Here is a 24,827-nt window from a genome sequence, read left to right on the forward strand (position 1 = left end):
ATTTTCTTGTAATTAAATATTGGTAGTTACGCACGACCACAACCTGGTTCGACCCCGCGAACAAGCTCGAAACATGCACACTGACCACAAATCGATTGTTACAATCGATACTACTAGACTTACCGGTGCTGCAATAACTTTTAAATAAATTAATTCGGTCCAATATATATTTATGAAAAAATAATCAAATTTCTAGGATACGAGTGTTTTTTTTTTTGGAAGTGCAAGCAATGTATGCCCAATACTACTTTAAAAAAATTACTGATAAGAGAATTCGAACTCGTGTTGAAATAATGTTGACCAGATCTCTTAGTCAACCCCAAATTTGAAAAAGATGAATTTTGAATTGTAGTGTAACGGATGTATTGAAACCTGAAAAGGACCGTTTTTATTTATTTATTTTAATTATATTTATTGACAGACCATAAATACACACAGAAATCCCTTTGTTTCTTTTTCTATCTCTCTCTCTCTTTCCTCACGCATCACTTTCTCTCTCTACAATTGCTTCCTTAAAAGAAGGCGAAGGTAACTAATTAAAGAAAGCTAGCCGAGCGGCGGCGGCGCCACCACCTCTCGGAAACAACCTAACGGCGGCGTTTTGCGTTTGGAACTATCATGGCCCCAATGCGACGACGTTCTGCTGTCTTGATCATCAGTTTTCTCTTCTTACAGTACTCCATTTTCATTACCGTCAATGCTGATGAAGATGAACTTGGTAAGATATATATATATATATATATATATATATATATATATAGCAGTTATATATATATATATATATATATGCACCCAATTTATTTACAAGATGGATTAGTGGGTGGTTAATTATTAGCAGGGAAAGCATAACTGCATTTGAAACAAAAAAAAAAAATATATATCTGCAAATTCAAATTAAAATTTAAAAAAATGTTGATGCTTGTGCATGCATGTGGACAAAAGCATATGTTTACATGTGCATTATATAATTTCCTAAACTAATCATGTATATTTTAATATAATTTTTTTTAATTTAATTGTTTTATTACAAGAATTACAGAACAATTTCTTCATAGTTGTTATGATTCTTGTCAGCAGTCTAATTTGTTAATAGTTAGTGCATGACTCACTAATCTTTCATTAACTAATCACTAATCTTGCATTACTTAACTCATGGACCTTAAAATTATTTTAGCATACCTCAGGGGTGTAGGTGTAATTTACCCTATATTTATATAGTGTCGCTTTTCGGATTTCTTGGGTACAAGTAAGGTATATAATCACTTACTTTTTTAGCTTCTTACGAATTTATTTTGTCTCTAATTTTTCTTTCACAAAGATCTTAAGAGTTAAGTTAAGAGAAAATTAAAGCAGCTTTGAGAATCAATTCTTGTTTATTTTAGCTTCGTTTGTTGTCTACTGATGAGTTGTAAATTGAACTACAGTAGAACCTCGATAAATTAATAACCTCATTTAAATAGTATTTTTTTACGGTCCGGATTCGGTAAAAACGTACTAAATTATTAGCTCGATAATTTAATATTTTGCTAAATTAATAGAATTTTATCCGTCCCGCCTGTATTAATTTATAGAGGTTTAACTGTAATTAATTATGTGGTTGGCCCTTCATCTGACTAATGCAATAAATTTAACATATATATTTAAAAAAAATAGAAATTTTTCGAGTTTTATGGAGCTGAATGAGGTGGTGTAATAACAGACGATGAATCTCCGTTTACGTATGCCGGGAAAACCGAAAAAGGACCGAATTATTGGGGAAGCCTTAATCCAAAATGGGAAGCATGCAAAAATGGAAGACTTCAATCTCCAATTGATCTAATTGATCAAAGAGTTGCACTCTTGCCTAAACTCGGAAGTTTGAGAAGAACGTACAAGCCTGCTCCAGCTGTAATAAAAAACCGAGGCCACGATATCACGGTACGCCGTCTCACTAGATTCCACCCCTCAATTGTGTAATATATTCTACTAATAACTACTTTATCTGCAGGTTGCATGGGAAGGAGATGCAGGAGGTGTTATAGTAAACGGCACCGAGTACAAATTACTACAATGCCATTGGCATACCCCTTCCGAACACACTATCGATGGAAAACGGTACTAACTTTTCGAGCACAATAAACGTTTTTTTTTTCGAATATAAAGATAATATGGAATTGTTTTGAAGATTTAAGATGGAGATACATATGATTCACAAGAGCTCGGAAGGGCATATTTCTGTAGTTGGAATACTATACAAATTGGGGCGACCCGATCCGTTCCTAGCAAAGGTGATTAATTAATTACTCTCGTTTATTTTTATCGAGTTTTATGAATAACTGTTACACATGTTGAATTAACACTTTTTAGGTTATGTTATTTGTTTTTTATTACAGATACTAAAAAACATTAAAAGAGTTAATCATGAAGGGGTGAATGCGGGGGTTCTTGATCCATGGGGCATCAAATTCGGAAGCAGAAAGTATCTCAGATACAACGGTTCTCTTACAGTTCCACCGTGTACAGAAGGTGTTCTTTGGACAATACTAAAGAAAGTAAGTTTAAAGAAAAAATCGTAATTTCTCGATTTTTTGGTTTCAACATAAGAATTTTTTTTTGTTTTTTGTTTTGGTAGGTTAGGACAGTTTCAGAGGAGCAGATAAGAGCATTGAGAGAAGCTGTTCATGATGTAAGTGAATTAAATTGATTATCGTAACATCGTTCGATGATTTTTTTACAAAAAAAATCAAGCTAGAAAAATAGGTTTTGCAAAATCTTGATCATGGTCCGTTGTGATATCGTGTTGTAGGGATTTGAGAAGAATGCTAGGCCAACTCAGCACTCGGATGAAATAGACGTGTACATGTATCGTCCAGGAACTGAGTCGAAACTCGGGTGAAAAAAGAAGAGAGAAGAATACATTGGTTATTGTAAATGCTGTGGTTTTAATTAACGAGCACAATTCCACGCTACTATTGATTTACAATATTGTGCATATTCAACTACTAGTCGATTATAGTCGATCAAACTAAATCGTTGAATTTCAAGAACGGTGAATAACATGAGAAACATTACGTTAAGTATTTGCTAAAGACACAAATAAATTGACATGGATTGTCGTATTTAACTTTCACCAAGAGCGAATGTACAGAGCCATTTTTATTTCTGCTAAATGTAAAAATGCCGGGAGACGAAAAATAACAGGCAACTTATTATCTTTATGACCACAAAAAGAGAGTAGCAAATTACACTGCGAATATAGAGGCGAAAGAAAATCGAGTAATATTGGATTACACCACATAGAGAAAAAAAAAATTCAGCAAAAACGAAGAAAATTCATACATGGAAATTCCACAAGAAAGCAGAGCAAATCAGTACAAAAAGAAAACAACAACGTCGGAAGTCACAAATTACGCTACATTGTCCTAAGCAATGATGAAAGGCAAGACGGTTAACATGAACGATTCATAGTTGAAATTTGCCGAGCCAGTCATTTGGGTATCCTTTTCTTTGAATTTTTCAGTCAGTCCCTGCATAAGTAATTACAAAATTTGAATCCCGAAAAGAAAAATCGAACCATAAATAAGGAAAGAAAGACGTTATCAAGAAGATATTTACCTTAACAGTGAGACAGCACCTGGCAAAAGGAAAAAAAATAAAAGTAATAAAGATTAGTAAAAAGTTCAACTAAATCAAAATGAAACGTAGGAGTGATTGTTAAAGGACATACTCAATGAAATTGTCGTATTCAATGGCCTTGTTTTTGCCGCCGTTTTTATCGAACTTGGATACCAGTAAATCAAGAACCATAGGCGAAACTGAAAATCCAAGACTAAGGAGAGCATCTCTTAATTCTGTTGCATCTATCTTGTTACTTCTGTCCCTATCGAATCTCTCGAATATTCCCTAGATGAACAAAGGATTTAATCAAATCAGATTTAAAAAGGAGAGTGTGTGTCAACATCCACAAACCGAATGGAGTTAAAAAAATGCTAAAAATGGATTCGGAGACTGACCCCCCAATTCTGAAGACTGTAATATACTTGAGTAAATTCCTTTGGACCTGTTTCAAGATATAACACCAAATCAACAACATGAACTAAATCTATAAACGAACTTGTTTATCGTAAGATGTTACAAAGTTTACAGTTGGAGAAAAAGAAAATTTCACTCTCACGAGAAGGGAAAAAAAATAGAGAAACGTCCGGTAAAGCAATAGTAACTTTGTTGTTTCTCAACTACGACATACAACAGTACCGTTCTCATTCATTAGCAACATTATATCCACCACAAAATTCACTCGTTTAGTTTTTCTTGCCTAATTCTATGATTCTTCGTGTGACTATCTCCAGTTCCTTCACCATATAACACGAGAAGGTAATACTGTTTTTTCCCCAGTCCCATTCAAATTCACCACATCCACTTCCCGAAAGTTCAGAAAAAAAGCAGGTAGAATCTTGTCAATCAAACAACTTTATTACATCGTAGTATCACAAGTAAACGAGGCTCTAATTTTTCTCTTTTGGGTACAATTATCGGATGGGCAGGTGATAACGAAACCCTTTATATATCCTATGATTCAAGGATAACAAGACGACTAAGAGCCGATTCCATCTTGGAATGACCCCTCGTTTCAAAGCGAGAGAACATTAAGGATTCAGCCTAATTACAGAATCAAGAAATATAAAATAGCATTTTTTTTTTTTTTTTAAACCATTAAACTACTATCACCACGGATCGTCACCACCCCAACAGAACAGCCAAAACTATAAAATTCCAGAATTATTACCACTCAGTTCAATGCCACAATTCCATATTAATAAATTCAGTTAATTCTCAATAAATAAAGCCTGAATGAATTTTAGGGTTATGCAGATCGATTGAGATTTGCTGATTTTCAAAATTCAAATAAATAACAGAGTCAAATCGAAGCCATAACACAATTGAACACATAAAATTACGATTCCCTTTAGAACAATCAAAATAGAGCTAAAGGAGCTGATGAGTGTACGGATCCATACCTATCTTTCTGACATTGCTGTTGGTGAAGTTATACATAAGCAGATGAACAGTCCTCATTCCGAAGGACTGATTATACCCCGACAACAAAGCCTGAAGCTCCTTATCGTCAATAAATCCACTTCTATCCCGATCGGCCGCCTGAAATTGCGCGATCACGGTCGGATCAGTACCGGGTGGAAAATCGGAGGCCACAGGGGCGCCGAAGGGGCTTCCGTACGGGGCGGACGGTGGATAGCCGCCGTAAGGCTGGTGCGGCGGCGGGGCGCCGTAAGGCTGGTGAGGCGGCGGGCCGCCATGTTGCTGCGGAGCCGAGTACGGGGAGCCGGCAGGGGCGTACGGCGAGGGTTGGTGGGGATATTGTGGAGCACCTGGCTGAGGAGCTCCGTAAGGAGCGGAGGGATACGACTGGGAGGTCGGAGGGGCGCCGTACGGGGCGGAGGGATACGATTGGGAAGTCGGCGGCGCGCCGTAGGGGTAGCCGGAAGGGGGCTGGTTGGGGTAGTTTGACATGGTTGAAATTGGAAAGAACTGTAGGATAATAATTGTGCGTGAACACAGTGGCCTTTTAATGGTGATGGGAGTTTTGAATTTGGGTATGATTTTCAGTAAATATTACGGTTCTGCCACTCGCCTTTAAATGTTGATTCAACTACTAATATTTATTATCTTTGAACTTAATATCTTAAATAAATCAAAAATTGCAAATAAAATTATATTATATTTAAAAATTGGTAAATTATACATTCACCTCTGAGGTATGCTAAAATAATTCTAACGTCCCTGTGGTATCAGTAATTACAACGACCCCCTAAAACATTGTCAAAAACTCCAACGGAATAATGCGTTTGATAAGTTATTTCGTTATGATTCTAACGGACTATTAGTTTCATGAAGTGGTGAAGACGACATAGAGTTAGAGCGGTGACATACCTCCCCCAACATTTCTTAAATCCTTATTATTTTATATAAGATTTATAAATTTCCGTCTGTGGTAGCATTAACGGCTCCGTGGAAAACAAATATAGTGCATATCGGTCCCCAAAACATGAAATCTTGGCTCCGATAATTTAGTCATGGGTGTAGATGTAATTACCAATACTATATGGACCTTAAATTTATTTTAGCATAATTCAAGGGTGTAGGTGTAATTTACCCTTTAATAATTGAGGCTCGTTTTAGATATTTATGAACACAATACATTATTCAATATAAACAACAATATTTTTATTTAAATTAAGTAGTAATTCCAAGTATGCAAAGGGTTAAATTTGTAAATTGATGAGATATATTAGACCCTTAATCATCGGCTACGCGTCTGCGTGCCCCGATCAAATCCACGTGGTCTGTCAGCACACGCACACGTTAACGGCATTTTGACGTTGACTTTTAATTGGAGTTGACGTTTACTTTGGGATGGGAATGCAATTGATTAGCTTAGATAATATATGATATACATCTTTGAATAACTCCCAATTTGGCTACTTGCAGATTTGTTAATAGTCGACAACACTTTGTATTTGTTCAATTTTGCTTTGTTGTAATGACAGCTAAAGTTAGAATGTAATGTCAATTTCATCCCACTTTGAAATGGAAATTTTCAATTTTAAGAATAATTTAATTCAGTTCTGATTTCCAAAATTTCGATTTTTTAATTTTTTCGACGATCTTTACAAATTGAAATTGGGAGTATGTATAACAGTATAAGTAATTTCAATATACGATTTTTAGTCCGATTTTAATTTCCAAACTACAACTATATGTTGGGTTATTTTAATAAAAACAATATATTTTATTATAAATTATAATAATGACTTTGACCACTTTTATGAGGGTCATTAGACCACTATTTTGAAACCTTCAAAGTCATTATTTTCCTACATAAAATACCATAATTTCTATATTAAATTGAGATTTTATGGAGGTTATATTATATATTATATAAAGGGGATATTGTGGCTTTACATGGAGAAGGGTGAAGAGAAAAATAAACACTATTCATCTATACTATATACATATATTGTGAGCTCTTGTTGTGTGTCGGGTGTAAGCTTCTACTTCACTCGAACGTGCAATTTCGGTGAAGTTACAGCGGAGAGATAGGCTGAGCTGTTGTATCCCATAGGCGACACGATCAGAACCTTTTTGCACCTCATTAGAGAAGGGGTCGTGAAATTCGTCTTAAGAGAGCGACCTAGTCCGCGCCTCACCTTGCCTATCTCCATATTATCGTGGCTTTTATTGCAGAAACTTGTTACCTATAAAATTGGAGAACAAATGGAGTCCAAGCCTCAATCCACAAGTTTCGTGATCAATCGTCAAATTACAGCCGTGGTTCCAACACTATACGCAATACTTAAAAAACGTTTACGAGAGAATTCAAATTTGGTCAAATAACATAATCATCCCATTTTGAAATGGAAATTTTCAATTGTAAGAATAATTTAATTCAGTTCCGATTTCCAAAATTTCGATTTTTTAATCTTCCGACGATTTTTTCTAATTGAAATTGGGAGTATGTGTAACAGTAAAAGTTATTGCAATTTCCAGTCCGATTTTAATTTCCAAACTATAAGTACTATACGCAATGCTTATACAACATTTACAAGAGAATTCAAACTTGATCAAATAACATAATCAATCCTCGTTAGGAGAATTGATACCTAACATCCAAGAAACAATGAGTTATATGTTCTACAATACATGTGCTCGCGCGCGCGCACACACATATTTATACAAATGTGGTCGCGTGTGAATCAAGAGTGGGAAATTATTCAACACATTATATCGAGCGTAGCATTTACAAGACCGATTCGGTTGATTTCATATATGCATGATGTATCACATACTGCAACGTAATTCGATCCACGAAAGCGTAGGAACGAGGAATACATACACATTTAATATATGAAATAAAAAATTCAATCATATTTTCCATATTTAGATCGGGATCAACATATAATTATTATGGATTTATGCTTTTGAACTTTGAAGAAAGAAAATATATAAATTAATTTTATCGTCTTTGGATATGCATGAAATTCAAGACTCCTAAAAGTTATAAAACACATTCAGAAATTCAACGTACAGATTGAATGCATAACAAGAATTAATGTCAATTTGCCATTTTTAAATTTACCAAATCTCCAATCCCTTCCCATAATTAATGAAAGTTTAAAAGAAAAAAGAAAAAAGAAAAAAGTTTCTATCAATCTCACTATATATATAAACGTACACCCCGTTGTCTAGCCTCCAACCAAATCATCGTCAACAATTATGGAACATTCGAACAAAAACGAGAGGCGAGGAATGATTCGTGTTTTGATGTTCCCATGGTTAGCTTACGGTCACATAACACCCTATCTCGAACTCGCCAAAAAACTCGCCACCAAAAACAGCTCGTTCATCATATACATATACTCCACCCCGGCCACGTTCACTTGTATTGACAAAAAAGTCCCTCAAAATCTCTCGAATTCCATCAAACTAGTCCCCTTTCACTTGCCAAACACACTTGAACTACCAAGTCATTTGCACACCACAAGAGGCCTCGCATCCCACCTCATTCCAAAGCTCGAAGACGCCTTGAACTCATCGGCCAACCAATTTTCCGATATCTTGGAAAAACTCGCGCCCGATTTGTTCATCTACGATTGTTTCCAATCATGGGCGGCTTTACTTGCCAGAGATCGGAATATCCGGGCGGTTGAGTTCATGACAAGTGGCGCCACGTCAGTTGGCCACTTGTACCACTTGTTGCTCCGTCGAGGTACCGAGTTTCCGTTCCCGAATATTTATCAAAATGGTGTGGAGGATGATAAGCGGTTTGTGGAGATTATTTCGAGCGTGGAGAAAACTAATGCAATGCTCGAGGGTGCTAGGGTTTCAAACAAGATTGTCTTGATCAAAGGTTGTCGGGAAATCGAGGGTAAGTACATCGATTACCTCTCGAGTTTGATGGGCAAGAAGTTCGTCCCCGTCGGTCCGTTGGTGGTTCTAGAATCTTCTAGTAACCCTAACGACGGAAAAGATGACGAAATCATGGCGTGGCTCGCAGAGAGAGAGAAGAAATCGACAGTTTTCGTTTCGTTTGGTAGTGAGTGTTTCATAACTAAGGAGGATATACATGAGGTCGCTTACGGTCTTGAACTTAGCAAATGCAACTTCATATGGGTTTTGAGGTTGCCTAAAGGTGGTGACAATACTAATGTTTCATCAAAAGAGGAAATGTTGCCAATAGGGTTTCTCGATAGGGCGAACGGTAGGGGTAGGGTTTTGGAGGGGTGGGCCCCACAGACGAAGATTTTAGGGCATGCGAGCGTCGGGGGTTTCGTGAGTCATTGTGGTTGGAATTCTTTGATGGAGAGTATGTACTTTGGGGTTCCGGTTATTGCAATGCCGATGCATGTCGACCAACCGATTAATGCTAGGCTCGTGGAAGACGTTGGCGTAGGAGTGGAGGTTTTGAGAGACAAGGATAGAAGGTTCCGTAGAGAAGCGGTGGCGGAAGTTATAAGAAGGGTGGTCGTAGAAGGTTCCGGAAAGTTCGTGAGGAAAAGAGCTGCTGACGTGGGGGCGAAATTGAGGGGCAAAAGAGGTGATGAGGAGATTGATGAAGTTGTGAAAGAACTTGCAGGGCTTTGCATGCAATAATTAAGAGTACTTTGAGACAAAGAATAATTAGTTAATTAATGATATTTATTGATTAGTCGTATGAAATAATTAATGGCTTGTTATACTAATTCAAGCTTATATTATGTAATTTCTTGAATGTAGTTTAATTTGGATGTTTGTCTTTTGCAATTGTGTTGTTCTTTGTGATCATAATTTGAAATACTTGCTTTGATCTATGTTTTTTTTTATATGCTAAATCCCACACCAATTTTACCAAATCATACACACAATTGCAAAATTTTCCCTCTCTAAAATCTCATCTTCTCCTTCCTCACCCTTCTTTTTTTTCCCTAAATTTTCATAAAATCACACACTAAAAACGTCCATATCATTCCAAGTTCGAATTTGAGAAAAATCTTCATGTGTTCAAACTAAAATGAAGTTGGTATTTGAAAAAAAAAAATCGAATTGATATGAATTTAAATAATTAAAAGGCATAATGAAATTGAAAAATATTAAATAAACCTAAACTCATTTTTTATGATTATTCACGTGAAAGATTAATGAATTTTGAGTGACTTGGAAAAAATCATTATAAAAAAAAGTTAGAGAGAATATAAGTAGAAAGATATATTTTTTTTTAATTTATGTGTGGGATTTAGTAAATTTTAGTGTGGGATTTAGCATGCCCCTTTTTTTTTTGCAACAAAAAGAATAAGCTAATTACTTAATTACAACCTAGGAACAATATTCATTAAAAACTCATATTTAGTAATTAAAAGAATAAATTTAGGGGTCAACAAAATAAAAGAGCAAATATTTTTTTTAATAATAAATGAACCTGCAAACAATTATATATAAAACATGTATTGGGTCCACTCCCGTACCATAAATCGATGACATTTTCGTTTGAAATCTAGGATTAAATTGAAAAAGAATGCAAACTGTTACTGTGTGGGCATTTTAATATTAAATTAATTATTTGTGGCCTTTGGATAGCTCCTCCATGCAATATGTTTGACAACCATTACATATAACCGTAGGATTAATATTGCCATAAATCTTGGAGTTATTGCCACATTTAAATTAGTAACGTATAATCTTAATTGCCCCACTAATTCTTATTAATTAAGAGAGAAATGTTTAGTCCTATAAATAGGTGCTAAAGCCTTGCTGTGAGGAACATATTTTTCTCCATACACACATATACACACACAAAGAGAGTTTTGCTATTTGAAGGAAGGTGTTCTTGTGGTGAAGCTTTGGACTCAACAACTTGTCCAGAGTTCGTTTGAGTCATACGACGTTGTCGGGCTGTTGTATCCTGGAGGGGAAAAGTCGAGAGATTACTGCTGGACCGGTGAAAATTACTTGCTGCAGTGGGTTTGAATCTCCTTAAAGAGAGCGAGATATCCGCGCCTCAGCCTGAGTTTTATTTCTTTGTTTTTTCAACTATAATTGTATTATCACCAACACAAACAATTCCTATTACGATATTCAAACCAAACGAGACATGTAAACATCACCGACTGAACAATCCCATTATGCAACGAGCTCGACCTATAAAATGTGGATAGAATTAAGTTTGTTAATTAAATGCCGCAGTACTCTACTTACTCCACCAATTAAGCCACATTCGCACGGGTTTCTTGATTTTACATTTTCCCTTTGTTGTAGAAAGGTGTTAAAATTAAATGAAAGTTGTTTTTAGGATATGAATGTATTTAAAAATGAGATATTTTTTATGTGATTTTATTTATTCTATAACTTTTGAACTTTAATAAAGAAATATTAATTATAGACGAGGGCTTTGGATCTGCATGAGTAATTCAAGAATCAAAACATTTATTACCATTCCTCTTAAAACCACATCCTAAATCACAAAAATATCAAACCGAAATTATCTTCATTTGCCATTTTTTATTTCCCAAATCTCCAATTTCAAAAAAAGAAAATCTCTACCAATTATATAATGCAACAAGAATTACACTCTTCCTCAACACAATACTTTTAAACAAAAAAAAAAAAAAAAGAAATTGAATTATGGACTCGATCAAAAACGAGAGCCGAAGAAGAACGATTCGTGTTTTGATGTTCCCATGGTTAGCTTACGGTCACATAACACCCTATCTCGAACTCGCCAAAAAACTCGTCACCAAAAACAGCTCGTTCATCGTATACATATACTCCACCCCAGCCACATTCACTTGCATTGACAAAAAAGTCCCTCAAAATCTCTCAAATTCCATCAAACTAGTCCCCTTTCACTTGCCAAACACACTTGAACTACCAAGTCATTTGCACACCACAAGAGGCCTCGCATCCCACCTCATTCCAAAGCTCGAAGACGCCTTGAACTCATCGGCCAACCAATTTTCCGATACCTTGGAAAAACTCGCGCCCGATTTGCTCATCTACGATTGCTTCCAATCATGGGCGGCTTTACTTGCCAGAGATCGGAATATCCGGGCGGTTGAGTTCATGACAAGTGGCGCCACGTCAGTTGGCCACTTGTACCACTTGTTGCTCCGTCGAGGTACCGAGTTTCCGTTCCCGAATATTTATCAAAATGGTGTGGAGGATGATAAGCGGTTTGTGGAGATTATTTCGAGCGTGGAGAAAACTAATGCAATGCTCGAGGGTGCTAGGGTTTCAAACAAGATTGTCTTGATCAAAGGTTGTCGGGAAATCGAGGGTAAGTACATCGATTACCTCTCGAGTTTGATGGGCAAGAAGTTCGTCCCCGTTGGTCCGTTGGTGGTTCTAGAATCCTCTAGTAACCCTAACGACGGAAAAGATGACGAAATCATGGCGTGGCTCGCAGAGAGAGAGAAGAAATCGACAGTTTTCGTTTCGTTTGGTAGTGAGTGTTTCATAACTAAGGAGGATATACACGAGGTCGCTTACGGTCTTGAACTTAGCAAATGCAACTTCATATGGGTTTTCAGGTTGCCTAAAGGTGGTGACAATACTAATGTTTCATCAATAGAGGAAATGTTGCCAATAGGATTTCTCGATAGGGCGAACGGTAAGGGTAGGGTTTTGGAGGGGTGGGCCCCACAGACGAAGATTTTAGGGCATGCGAGCGTCGGGGGTTTCGTGAGTCATTGTGGTTGGAATTCTTTGATGGAGAGTATGTACTTTGGGGTTCCGGTTATTGCAATGCCGATGCATGTCGACCAACCGATTAATGCTAGGCTCGTCGAAGACGTTGGCGTAGGAGTGGAGGTTTTGAGAGATAATAATAGAAGGTTCCGTAGAGAAGCGGTGGCGGAAGTTATAAGAAGTGTGGTCGTGGAAGGTTCCGGAAAGTTCGTGAGGAAAAGAGCTGCTGACGTGGGGGCGAAATTGAGGGGCAAGAGAGGTGATGAGGAGATTGATGAAGTTGTGAAAGAACTTGTAGGGCTTTGCATGCAATAATTAAGAGTACTTTGAGACAAAGAATAATTAGTTAATTAATGACATGTATTGATTAGTCATATGAAATAATTAATGGCTTGTTATACTAATACAAGCTTATATTATGTAATTTCTTGAATGTAGTCTATCTGGTTTTCCTATAGTTTTTAATTTGGATGTTTGTCTTTTGCAATTGTGTTGTTCTTTAATTTGTGATCATAATTTGAAATACTTGGCTTTGATCATGTTTTTTTTTTTGGCAACAAAAAGAATAAGCTAATTAATTACTTAATTACAACCTAGGAACAATATTCATTAAGAACTCGTATTTAGTAATTAAAAGAATAAATTTAAGATCAACAAAATACAAGAGCAAATACATTTTTTTTAATAACAAATGAATCTGCAGCCAACTATATATAAAACACGTAGTGGGTCCACTTACGTCCCATAAATTGATGACATTTTCTTTTGAAATCTAGAATTAAATTCAAAAGGGAATGGGAATTACCAATTCGTATTACGACATTAAAACCACACAGTTGAGACATGTAAACATTGCCGAACAAACCCCCTATGCAACGAGCTCGACCTAGAAAATGTGGATCGGAAACTAAGGTCGTTAATTAGATGCCGCAGTACTCTACTTACTCCACCAATTAAGCCACATTCGCACCTGGTTTCTTGATTTTACATTTTCCCTTTGTTATACAAAGGTGTTTATAAATTAAGTGAAAGTTGTTTTTAGGATATGAATGTATTTAAAAAAGAGATATTTTTTATGTGATTTTATTTATTCTATAACTTTTGAACTTTAATAAAGAAATATTAATTATAGACGAGGGCTTTGGATCTGCATGAGTAATTCAAGAATCAAAACATTTATTACCATTCCTCTTAAAACCACATCCCAAATCACAAAAATATCAAACCGAAATTATCTTCATTTGCCATTTTTTATTTCCCAAATCTCCAATTTCAAAAAAAGAAAATCTCTACCAATTATATAATGCAACAAGAATCACACTCTTCCTTAACACAATACTTTTAAAAAAAAGAAAAAAAAGAAAAAAAGAAATTGGATTATGGATTCAAACAAAAACGAGAGCCGAAGAACGATTCGTGTTTTGATGTTCCCATGGTTAGCTTACGGTCACATAACACCCTATCTCGAACTCGCCAAACAACTCGTCACCAAAAACGACTCATTCGTCGTATACATGTGCTCCACCCCAGCCACACTCACTTGCATTGACAAAAAAGTCCCTCAAAATCTCTCAAACTCCATCAAACTAGTCCCCTTTCACTTGCCAAACACACAAGGGCTTCCGAGTAATTTCCACACTACAAATGGTCTCCCATCCCATCTCATCCCAACTCTCAGAGAAACGTTAGACTCATCGTCTAACGAATTCGCTAGAGTCTTGGAAAAACTCACGCCCGATTTGGTTATCTACGACTGCTTTCAGCCGTGGGCAGCTTCGGTTGCCAAAGATCAGAAAATCGCGGCGGTTGAGTTCCTCACTAGCGGTGCCGCCTCGACCGGTCACCTCTACCACCAGTTGCTCCACCCCGGTATCGAGTTTCCGTTCTCGAAAGATATTTATCACCGTGATTACGATGACATGACGTTCGTTTTGGAGACTATCGCGAGCGTCGAGAGGACTAAGAACGTGCTCGAGGGGGCTAGGGTTTCAGACAAGATTGTCTTGATCAAAGGTTGTAGGGAAATCGAGGGTAAGTACATCGATTATGCTTCGAGTTTGATGGGCAAGAAGTTCGTCCCCGTTGGTCCGTTGGTTATTCTAGAATCTTCTAGTAACCGTAATGACGGAAAAGACAACGAAATTATGTCTTGGCTTGACAAGAAGGAGAAGAAATCGACAGTTTTCGTTTCGTTCGGTAGCGAGTGTTTTATAACGAAAGAAGACATTTACGAGGTTGCTTACGGTCTTGAACTTAGTAAAACAAACTTCATATGGGTTGTGAGGTTGCCTAAAGGTGATGCCTCTTCATCAATTGAGGAAGTATTGCCAATAGGGTTTCTCGATAGGGTTAAAGGCCGGGGTAGGGTTTTGGAGGGGTGGGCCCCGCAGACGAAGATTTTAGGGCATGCGAACGTTGGGGGTTTCGTGAGTCACTGCGGGTGGAATTCTTTGATGGAGAGTATGTATTTTGGGGTGCCGATTATAGCGATGCCGATGCATGTTGACCAGCCGGTCAATGCTAGGCTTGTTGAAGAGGTCGGTGTGGGGGTGGAGGTTTTGAGGGACAAGAATAGAAGGTTCCGTAGAGAAACAGTGGCGGCGGTTATAAGAAGTGTGGTGATGGAAGATTCCGGAAAGTTCGTTCGGGAAAGAGCTGCTTATATGAAGGAGAAGTTGAAGTACAATGGTTGTGAGGAAATTGATGAAGTTGTCAAAGAAGTTGTAGGGCTTTTGCAGTAAGAGTTGAGATTAAAAGAAAAAAATAATTAGTAGTGTTATTCGATTTTAATTATCCATACAATATATGTTTCCTTAATGCTAATTTAATTGTTTTTACTATGAAATCAGACCAATAAGAGAAAAGATTAAAATAAAAATGAAAAAAATGTGCCACGAAACATGCTTAAAGCACCGAAGAAACAACGAAACAAGTAACGAGTTTGCAGTACAAAAGTCGTCGAAATTGAATTCGTCGCACGAACCTAGGAAATAAAATTATTACATAGGTAATAAGATTATTTTTATTACAGGTTAAGGGCTTGAGCATGGTGACGAATGTGGTCGTCTATGAAAGTAGCAATGGTAAAGTACGAGTGATCGTAACCCGCTTGCATTCTGAGCAACAGAGGAACATTAGCCTTCCTACAAGCCTCCTCAAATATCTCCGGTTTTAGTTGCTCACTCAAGAATTTATCATCACTTCCCTGTGTCAAAAATCAAAAAAAAAAAAAAAATAATAATAATAAAAGGAAGAAGTAGATTTAGTAATTAAGGTCGATAAATTAGGTGTTGTACCTGATCGATGAGGATAGTTGCCGAAAGATTATTGTATTTCGATATAAGCAGAGTGGCGTCGTATTCCTGCATAGTGAAAATTATAAGCTATACAAGAATTCGACTAAAAGCATATTTTAACGCAATTAAATCATTGAAAGATTGTACTACCTCCCAAGCAGATTTATTTTCGCCCAAGTAATTAGTGAAAGCTTTGTGGCCCCACGGACAATTTATAGGATTCACAATAGGTGCAAAAGCCGACACCGACTGAAAACAAACAACATCGAACATACGCTAAGTAATGGTTTTGTACAATAGTCGTCTTGATAATACATCTCGGGAAAAAGAAAAACATTAAAAATTGTTGTTACCTTGTATTTGTCCAAATTTTTAAGGTAAATTACGAGCGCTCCATGTCCGCCCATCGAATGACCAAATATAGATGCTCGAGTTGTGTCGAGCTGTGGAAAGTTTTCGTGAACGAGCGCTGGCAGTTCCTTCACAATGTAGTCGTACATTCGCCAGTTCTTCCACTTCTCTTGTGTTGCGTTCAGATAAAATCCAGCACCTGTCGATTGATTCAATATTCGGATTGTTAGTTTATTAAAATTAAAAATTAAAAAGCAAACAATAAATAGAAATTTGCCGTCTTTGAGACGTACATACCTACACCAAAATCCCAGCTGTCGGACTCTCCTTCAACATTCAAACCCCCTGCAATAAAACGCACGCTCGCACTCTTGATATGTTTGTTAGAAAAAGACGATACTATGGTTCAACTAAAATTAGGAAGTCGTACTATACAGTATTGAGTGACGAACCAAAATGTAGTTTTATATGCAAATTAAAATACCGTAAGTCACCAAAAGTCTCGTAGAATTAGCAAAGAATGTGAGTGTGAACATAAAACCGCTTCTCTAGCACATAAAAAAAAATGAAAAGCTTCGACGAAGGTGTTGAAAAGGTTATCTTCCTTCACGCGCGCGCGCACACACACACACACAGATACACATACATAATGGGGTAATATAAGTGAATATTACTAAGTAAAAATTAAATCCGAAAGTAACTAACTTGGAGAAGTATCCGGGACGATCAGAGCAACACCCTCACTCGAAGCAACACGTTGAGCGCCCGATTTGGCGATGAAATTCTCGTCGGTGCACGTAAGCCCCGAAAGCCAGTAAAGTACCTACGAAACCATTCGAGAAAATTCATCAAGGCAGGTTCTACAATCTACATCACTCTTGTTTCGATTATATATTGATAAACACAGAATCAATCATACCAAACAAAATCTAGAATCGCAGAATCATAGCAATGTAAAAACACTTGAACAACTACAAAACCCTAACACCGAAATCCCCAATTTTGAGATTTCTATTATAACCACATAATGCAGATTCAAGCAAACCCCAACACAGAAAACCCTAATTACAGGCGGGCAGACATTCGATTAGGGATCAATTATGCAAAAAACAGAAACAATTCAAGAAAAAAAAAAATGGAAATTGGGGTGAGAAATACGTACGGGGAATTTGTGGGAAGGGGAAGAATTAGGGGGAAAGTAGATATGGAAATTCATGGAGCAGCCCAAAGTATGGCTGTAGTGTTTGTATCTCTTGTTGTATCCATCGAACATCTTCGCGCTGCTGATTTCGGTTGGTTTGTCGGTCGACGCCATTTCCGCGCGTGCACACACTCGCAGAGTGACACTCGTCTTGTCTGCTTGCCCTTCGACAGGGATTCACAATTATCATTTACAGTCACAGCAGAAATAGGTAATTTGCACTTTGCACCCTTGAATTAGACTTTATTGACATTTTGCATCCTTAAATTGAAAAAAATATCATTTTTCACCCTCCAATTATAAATTGTTTGGCATTTTCACCTACTACACCTTTTGGCTAGAAATCTGACCTACATGGGTTTCATCATAGGTTTCAAGACGGTCATACTTGTCTTTCTTATTTCTCACAAACTTAAATACTGTTTTCTTTTTACTTTTCTTTTTCAGCAATTCGATCATCGCTTACTCAATTATACCGTTTTCTTTTCTCTCTGGAAGTAGCTTTTTGAGTTGTGTCGAGTGGAGTTTCGAACTCGGAAAAACTATCCTAACATATTAGAACAAAGAAAGAAAAATTTGCCCCTCTTGAAACCCACGAAAATGGTTGTAGCCTTGTCAGTTAGTTTTCCAGACAAAATGTGCAGTAGGGTGCTAAGTGCCAACAAATTGTAATTAGAGGGTGCAAGGTGCTAATTTTCTAACTGAAGGGTACAAAGTGCCAATAACATCTAGTTCGAGGGTGCAAAGTGCTAATAACACTAGTTCGAGGCTAGTTTCTACATTTTGGGCTTTAATTATGTAGTTGACGAATGGGCCTAAGGCCCAAACCCGATGCAGCATATTTGTAATTTGGGAAAATTAAATTTTACATTTTGGCCCTCCGCGTTCATAAAATACAGATTTAGTCCCTTATTTTTAAACAATATAATTTTTTTATCACCTCCACCAATTTTCCATTAGTAATAGAATCATGCATATGCCCATTACTCTCTTAACTGACGGACTAACGGTAAATTGACGGAAATGACCCAAAGTGTTAAATTGCTGAAACACAAGGGGCGAAAATGTGTTTATCCTGAAAATGGAGGACCGAATATGAAACCGTGTAAACTTGAAGGACGATAAGTGTAAATTTCATAATTTATTGAATTATTAAAACAAACCCAAATCCCATCCAACATTGTCAGTTGTCACCAAGAACAATATTGCATATAGAATAAAATAAATAATAATGGTTATAATTCAATCAAGAATTGTGCCCAAGAAGTGAAGGCCTGTAAAATGCATGAGTTTGTGCTAGCTCGATTCGATCCCTCGGATCGTTCAGATTTTCGTCTCTCAATGCTTGAAGAATTGCTTGTGGCCCTTGTTCCCTAAAATCGGACACAAAATTATCGTTTTTGTAATTATTTCCAAAATTACATATGCAATTTTTTTTTTAAATGATTATATATTACCTTGTAATGAGAATTTTATACAATATCTTGAGAATGGGGCAGAGCTCGACCGGGGCAACTGGCTTGTTTGCTTCGGGGTGAAGTACATTCAAACTAGCCTGGCTTAGAAGTTCGTAAAACGCTTTGATCGCAGACACTCCCTGTCAAAATTTCACGAAAAAATATTCGTTTTTTTAGTACGTTATTTTATAAAGACAGCATAAAAATGATGAAACTATTACATATACAAATCGAGAATGAAGAATTAAATAATTTGATAATAACTCGACGTTTAAATGGTGCATCTTTAAGGGTACGTAGTTTGCTAAATAAATTTGAATTATAGGGTGATTTTGCTAATATTCATATAACACGGGGTTTTTTTAACAATTAGAGTAAATACAGGGGTCTAATTGCAATAAACCCGATTAAATATATATATGTACCTGAATAGTTCCTTTGCCACTGATGCTATCACCCATATCGAGACTCAATTGCCCCTTAGCGATCATTTGTCCGTACCAAGAATTACGGCCTTTCAATAAAGTTACGTACGTATCCGCAAGCAAAGGCCCCGCAAGCCTCTCCGGTTCTTCGGTCAACAAATGTGTAATGAATATCATCTCCGATGTACAATGTGCAAAATATACCGATTTTCCGGTCGCACTTTCATTAGTTAGAGCCGCCACCATTCCTAACCATAAATAAAAATTAAAAATAAATAATAAGACGAAGAATTTGTAAATTAGGAGCTACTCATAATCAAGAATTTGTTCGAAGATATTTTTTACCGGCTCCAATTGCGTAGACGTTTTTCAAGCCTCCCATAACTTCGTGCGTGATGATGTCACTGTTGTCCCATACGGTGAATTGAGGTTGTCTTAAGAACTTTGCGAGTGGTAATCTCCATTTTTCGGCGCCACATATACGAGCATTGGCGTACTCCTTGTTATAAATTTCCGAAGCAATATTTGGTCCACCGAGATAAAGAATATTCTCTATCGGAACTCCAGCTGCCAAGGCAAACGAGCTATAGTTACTGAAATATTCGAAAAAAGGGTCCAACACTAATTTTATCGTTTTAATACTCGTTCAAATAAGCCTTGTTATAATAGAAAAGTAGCAAAAAAAAAAAAAAAAAAAAAAAATCAATCTGATAAAGGTGGTGTTTGCAAAGCTTATTTAAAAGCAGAAGTTAGTGATTGTGAGTTAAGTTGGAATTAAGTGCTTATTTCTAAAAGTTAGGGGTGTTTGCAAATTAGCTGGAAAATAAACTAAATTAGAAAAAGCAGGTACATGGGTGCTTTTAAAATTATAGCTTAAAGCAACTTATTTTAAGAGAAGTAAAAGCAAAAGCTTGTTTTGCAAACACCTAAAAACTGATTATGTGCAGAAAAAAGCTCATAATCGCATTTGCAAACACCACCAAAATCGGACAGATCAGATCGGAATTAGCACTTTCGGAAAATTCCATTTTTTTTCAAAGAAAGAAAAACAGAGGATAAACATCCTTACTTGCTTGATGAATCATTTGCGTAGAAGTAATTATACGAGGCGACGGCTCCAGCTCAGCTTCAATACCCTTCGCCAAAGATATAATAACCGGTACACTAATCCTCTCCTTCCAATACTTTCGAATCTCCTCAAAAACCTCTCGAGTTTCAGTCGACGGCAATCCGTTTATCACAATATCCGCATCCCAAACAGCTTCCTGCAAGTTTGTCACAACTTTCATCGGACAAAGAGGCGTGTCGATCATGTTCAGACAAAAGCCGTCTTTTAAAATCTCGTCGGCGTAGAGTGTCCGATCGCCCAATCTCGCCTCCACGTATTTCAGATAAGCGCACCTCCTTATCAGCCTTCGCAAGACATCTTCTCGAGAGTTTATCACTTCGAATAAATGCTCTGATGTGTGCTTATCGAGTGGTTTTCCGGGCCTACGCCATATTCGGATTTGGATTTTTTCTCGGAATTGACCGTAGCTGTCTTGGAGTAGTGCTGCGAATACGCTTCCCCATGCGCCGGCTCCTATGCCGACTATTTTTAGAAGGTCGCCTTCAGATTTTCCTATGAATTTTCGGAGCTCGTCTAGTTTTTGTTCGAAACCATTGTGGGCCCCGTTTGAGTAGGGTTTGCTTCGTGCAGATTCGATGCTTCCAACCATCTTTTCTTAACAAGTGAAATCAAGATTCAAGATTCAATAATCAAGAAAAAGATACAACGGACTCAAATCCGGAAAAAACAGGATTTCGAAAAATATTCGAACCAAACATAATCTTTAACAAGTGAAATCAAGATTCAATGATCAAGAAAAGCTACAATGTATCTCAAATCAAGATTCAATGATCAAGAAAAGCAACAATGTATCTCAAATCAAGAAGACGGGATTTCGAAAAATATTCGAAAAAATCTCATATGTTATATACCTAATAATAATATGCAAAGCAGAATATCTTTACAGGTGAAAAAATTCACCTAAATCTGAACTAATTTGTAATTTTTTATTTAATTTTTAAACCCAACAATTCTATGATTCTGACATTCTGTCAATCTCCCCATACAAAAAATAAATAAAAAATCAAGAAAACATTGGAAATTCCGCCAGAGTTTGTTCATCAACCAAGCACATAAAAATAAATTAAAACCCCCCAAAATTAAAGATAACACCAACCTTTTTTTCTTGTCGATTACTACAAAGGGTTTGACTTTTGAGTCAAAATTCGGACAAATCCCTTCAGATATTACCCATTGTTGATCAAGCTAAATTGTATTTTATATTATAATATTCATAACAGAAACGTGTGTGTATATGTATATATATATATATATATATATACACACATGTGTGTATGTATAGATTACTAGTTGAGAGAGATATGGCATTGATGGAAGCAGTTGAATTGGGGAGGGTGCCGAAGCTGCTGCTGCTGCTATGCATTTAAGGTTTTAAGGATGGAGCCAACTTCTCGAACGGTCATTTAATTTTATTTTCCTGTTATTTCAACTTTGCCCCCCTCAACTTTTAATTAAATAAATAAATAGACTAAATCCTCGAACGGTCATTAAATTTTAGTTTCCTATTATTTCAATTTGACCCCTCAACTTTTAATGAATTAAATAAATAGATTAGGTGAAATAATGATAATTGTATTCAAATGTCAATTGGCAATAGGGGATGGCAATTTGCATGGATCTCCGCGCCACCCCGAAATTTCCAAGTATTACTCGCCTCGAAAAAATATGAGGTATGGGGATCAAGATTGACGAAAAAAATTGACCACGTATGGGAATGGAGACGTGTTTGTATGTATCTCGCCCTGCGTTTATTATTTATATATATTTATTAATTATTATGTTAAAATGTGACGCATATTTTTAATTTATGGAATTTTGTATGAGATCTGAAGTTGAATTTGCGCTTTGTTGATTTATTCTTTGAATAAGTCTTTAAAGTGCCCGTGGAGATCTTACGGAGCGGGTTTGGAAATCCGAATTAATAAAATTTGAGGATTTTGATCAGGATGGTGATTTCTAAGGTAGGGTGGGGACGACGAGAATTGTAAAACCTGCCCCATTGTCATCCATAATCAGCAACCCTATAATAGTCTTTGTATTTAATAAAGTAACAAAATTCCGTAAATTACTACCACGTGTCTGAAGTAGTGGAGAGGAGAATATAGCTCATCTATCTACAAAATAGATGAAAATATTAGTTGACATTTTGGTGGCCGATAATTGGGATAATTACAGTTTTGGTCCCCCAAGTTTGCATGTTTTTCACTTTTGGTCCCCCATTTACCGCCGTCAACAAAATACACACTAATGTTGTCACATTTTAACACATTTAGTCCCTCCGTCTGTTTGACCGTTAAGTAGTAACGGTCAACGGTTGAATTTGGGGTTTTTCTTTGAGAAAATTGCAATAAGACCCCTGTATTCTTTCAAAATATTATAAAAACCTCTAAAATTTTATTCAACCATAATTTAACCCCTATTTCATCAATTAACCAATTTTAACCAATAACCCCGATTTCTCAAAATTGGGTAATCCGACGTTGACTTTCTTTTTAACTCGGTTGACTCTTTTGTCGATTGATATTTTTTCCCGTTGTTGACCGATGTTGAATGTCGGCTCAACAGCGTTGACATTTTCTTTCTTGATTTTATTTCAATTGTTCAGTTATGGAAAAATATAATTAAAAAAATCAAAAACTGATAAACGGCGAGAAAATAATATCATAAAAATGAAAAAGTCAACGCGTCTCAATGACGGAAAAATTTTAAGACAAAAAAAAAAGAGATAAAAATTAACGGCCGGTGTTAATTAGCCCCAAAAACCGTTGTAATAGAGTGGTTTTCTCATTACAAATTACTCCGCACATGCCTAATTCATCTTCTTCATATTTTCTTGGGAAGAAATTGAGATGCACTGGCGGTTCCACGAAGAAAAATTTGAGGGGAAGAAATTATGGATTTTAGAATTTTTTTAAAATTGTATTTAGGCCCTACAATTTTAGATAAAAACTTTCTTAGAAGTTTGTAATTTTAATATTACGATACTAGATATTACTATAGTATTATTATTGTGTTATAATTGTGTTGATCGGAAAAAAAAGTCAAAGGAAAAAGTTCGTAAAAAATCAAGAAAAATAAAAAAAATCAACATTATTAACCGAGAATACAATGTCGGTGAACGGCGTCAAAATCAATTTTAAATAAAATAACTCAATGCCGAAAAAAAAATTACAAAAAAAAATAAATAATCAACGGCGGTCAAGGGTCAACGGTAATGGTGTAAAAATTGGGGTCGTTTGTCAAAATTGATTAAATGATGAAATTGGAGTTAAATTATGGTTGGGTAAAATTTTAGGGGGTTTTAGAATATTTTAAAAGAATGCAGGGGTCTGAGTGAAATTTTTATCTATGAAAAATCCCAAATTCAGCCCTAATTCAACAGTTGACCGTTACTACTTAACGGTCAAACAGACGGAGGGACTAAATGTGTTAAAATTTGACAACATTAGTGTGTATTTTGTTGACGGCGGTAAATGGGGGACCAAAACTAAAAAACGTGCAAACTTGGGGGACTAAAACTGTAATTATCCCCCGATAATTAATTATATTCAATATATATTTTATTTAATAATGAAAATACAATACAATTGAGCTAGAGAGAAATATTGTTCGGGAACAATAACTACATCAATATTTATGAATTAACCAACATTACATGTGAATTGTAGGGCATGCATGGGTCACAATTTTGATTCAAATAATATTAGTACACATAAAAGTTGGATTGTATTATTTCTTCAATAGGAAAAAAAAAAATCCCTAAAATAATATGAAAAATTAGGAGTTTGTATTTATTTAAAAAAAATATATTTTTAAAAATTAATGACTTATAAAAGCAATTTAAAATATATAAATATGATAACTAATTTAGAAAAAATCAATAACTAAAAATAAAAATAGTATTCAAGGATTAAAGTAGCAATTTAAAGCTGAACTCCCAATTATCATTGTCTACACAATGACTTGTAGGGGTGTGCACGGGTCGGTTCGGTTCGGTTTTAGCCAAAAACCGAACCGAACCGAATATATCGGTTTTTGTAAAATTAAAAACCGTGTATGTCGGTTTTTTATCGGTTCGGTTTCTTTCGGTTTCGGTTCGGTTTCGGGTTTTTTCGGTTCGGTTTCGGTTATTTTTCGGTTCAAGTGTCAATATATATTCAAGTTGTACAAACAAAAGAATACAATTACAATTAATTTCACTACTTACTAATGCAATGAAAATATAAAATCTTTAATTTCATAGAACTTAACGTC

The 24,827-nt window shown here is 36.1% G+C and overlaps 6 protein-coding genes across 7 annotated transcripts; 3 read left to right on the top strand and 3 right to left on the bottom strand.

Moving 5' to 3' along the window:
* The first annotated feature begins 436 nt into the window (after positions 1-436).
* On the top strand, positions 437-3,109 carry LOC105949284 (alpha carbonic anhydrase 4). The gene is made up of 7 exons (XM_088824418.1): positions 437-718; positions 1,700-1,917; positions 1,988-2,094; positions 2,165-2,267; positions 2,373-2,531; positions 2,612-2,665; positions 2,786-3,109. The coding sequence occupies exons 1-7, from the start codon at positions 619-621 to the stop codon at positions 2,873-2,875; spliced, it is 831 nt and encodes a 276-aa protein (XP_088680544.1). The 5' UTR covers positions 437-618; the 3' UTR covers positions 2,876-3,109.
* A 65-nt stretch (positions 3,110-3,174) lies between these two features.
* On the bottom strand, positions 3,175-5,556 carry LOC105949388 (calcium-binding protein CBP). Its single transcript, XM_012972689.2, has 5 exons — positions 4,998-5,556; positions 3,993-4,039; positions 3,707-3,882; positions 3,595-3,613; positions 3,175-3,506 (listed from the first exon to the last, which is right to left on the bottom strand). Exons 1-5 carry the CDS (start codon positions 5,506-5,508, stop codon positions 3,402-3,404), a joined length of 858 nt encoding a protein of 285 aa, XP_012828143.1. The 5' UTR covers positions 5,509-5,556; the 3' UTR covers positions 3,175-3,401.
* A 2,681-nt stretch (positions 5,557-8,237) lies between these two features.
* LOC105949444 (uncharacterized) lies at positions 8,238-13,154 on the top strand. The gene is made up of 2 exons (XM_088824780.1): positions 8,238-9,641; positions 11,652-13,154. The coding sequence occupies exons 1-2, from the start codon at positions 8,272-8,274 to the stop codon at positions 13,027-13,029; spliced, it is 2,748 nt and encodes a 915-aa protein (XP_088680906.1). The 5' UTR covers positions 8,238-8,271; the 3' UTR covers positions 13,030-13,154.
* A 796-nt stretch (positions 13,155-13,950) lies between these two features.
* Positions 13,951-15,613, top strand: LOC105949396 (mogroside IIIx synthase). The gene has a single exon (XM_012972698.2). It carries the CDS (start codon positions 14,094-14,096, stop codon positions 15,453-15,455), a length of 1,362 nt encoding a protein of 453 aa, XP_012828152.2. The 5' UTR covers positions 13,951-14,093; the 3' UTR covers positions 15,456-15,613.
* SFGH (S-formylglutathione hydrolase) lies at positions 15,569-17,893 on the bottom strand. The gene is made up of 7 exons (XM_012972699.2): positions 17,524-17,893; positions 17,067-17,184; positions 16,659-16,706; positions 16,364-16,560; positions 16,161-16,259; positions 16,011-16,076; positions 15,569-15,919 (listed from the first exon to the last, which is right to left on the bottom strand). Exons 1-7 carry the CDS (start codon positions 17,674-17,676, stop codon positions 15,740-15,742), a joined length of 861 nt encoding a protein of 286 aa, XP_012828153.2. The 5' UTR covers positions 17,677-17,893; the 3' UTR covers positions 15,569-15,739.
* An 801-nt stretch (positions 17,894-18,694) lies between these two features.
* On the bottom strand, positions 18,695-21,970 carry GPDHC1 (6-phosphogluconate dehydrogenase family protein). 2 transcript variants are annotated; one of them, XM_012972711.2, is made up of 6 exons: positions 21,670-21,970; positions 20,514-21,162; positions 19,790-20,011; positions 19,445-19,692; positions 19,020-19,159; positions 18,695-18,935 (listed from the first exon to the last, which is right to left on the bottom strand). In XM_012972711.2, exons 2-6 carry the CDS (start codon positions 21,160-21,162, stop codon positions 18,809-18,811), a joined length of 1,386 nt encoding a protein of 461 aa, XP_012828165.2. In that variant the 5' UTR covers positions 21,670-21,970; the 3' UTR covers positions 18,695-18,808. The 2 variants fall into 2 exon arrangements, with proteins under 2 accessions (XP_012828165.2, XP_012828166.2); XM_012972712.2 differs by having other exon boundaries at positions 20,514-21,167; positions 21,670-21,918.
* Between the last annotated feature and the right edge of the window lie 2,857 nt (positions 21,971-24,827).

The sequence above is a fragment of the Erythranthe guttata genome, chromosome 10 (assembly GCF_056151865.1).
Source record: "Erythranthe guttata isolate IM_541 chromosome 10, IM_541, whole genome shotgun sequence".
Taxonomy (NCBI): Eukaryota; Viridiplantae; Streptophyta; class Magnoliopsida; order Lamiales; family Phrymaceae; genus Erythranthe; species Erythranthe guttata.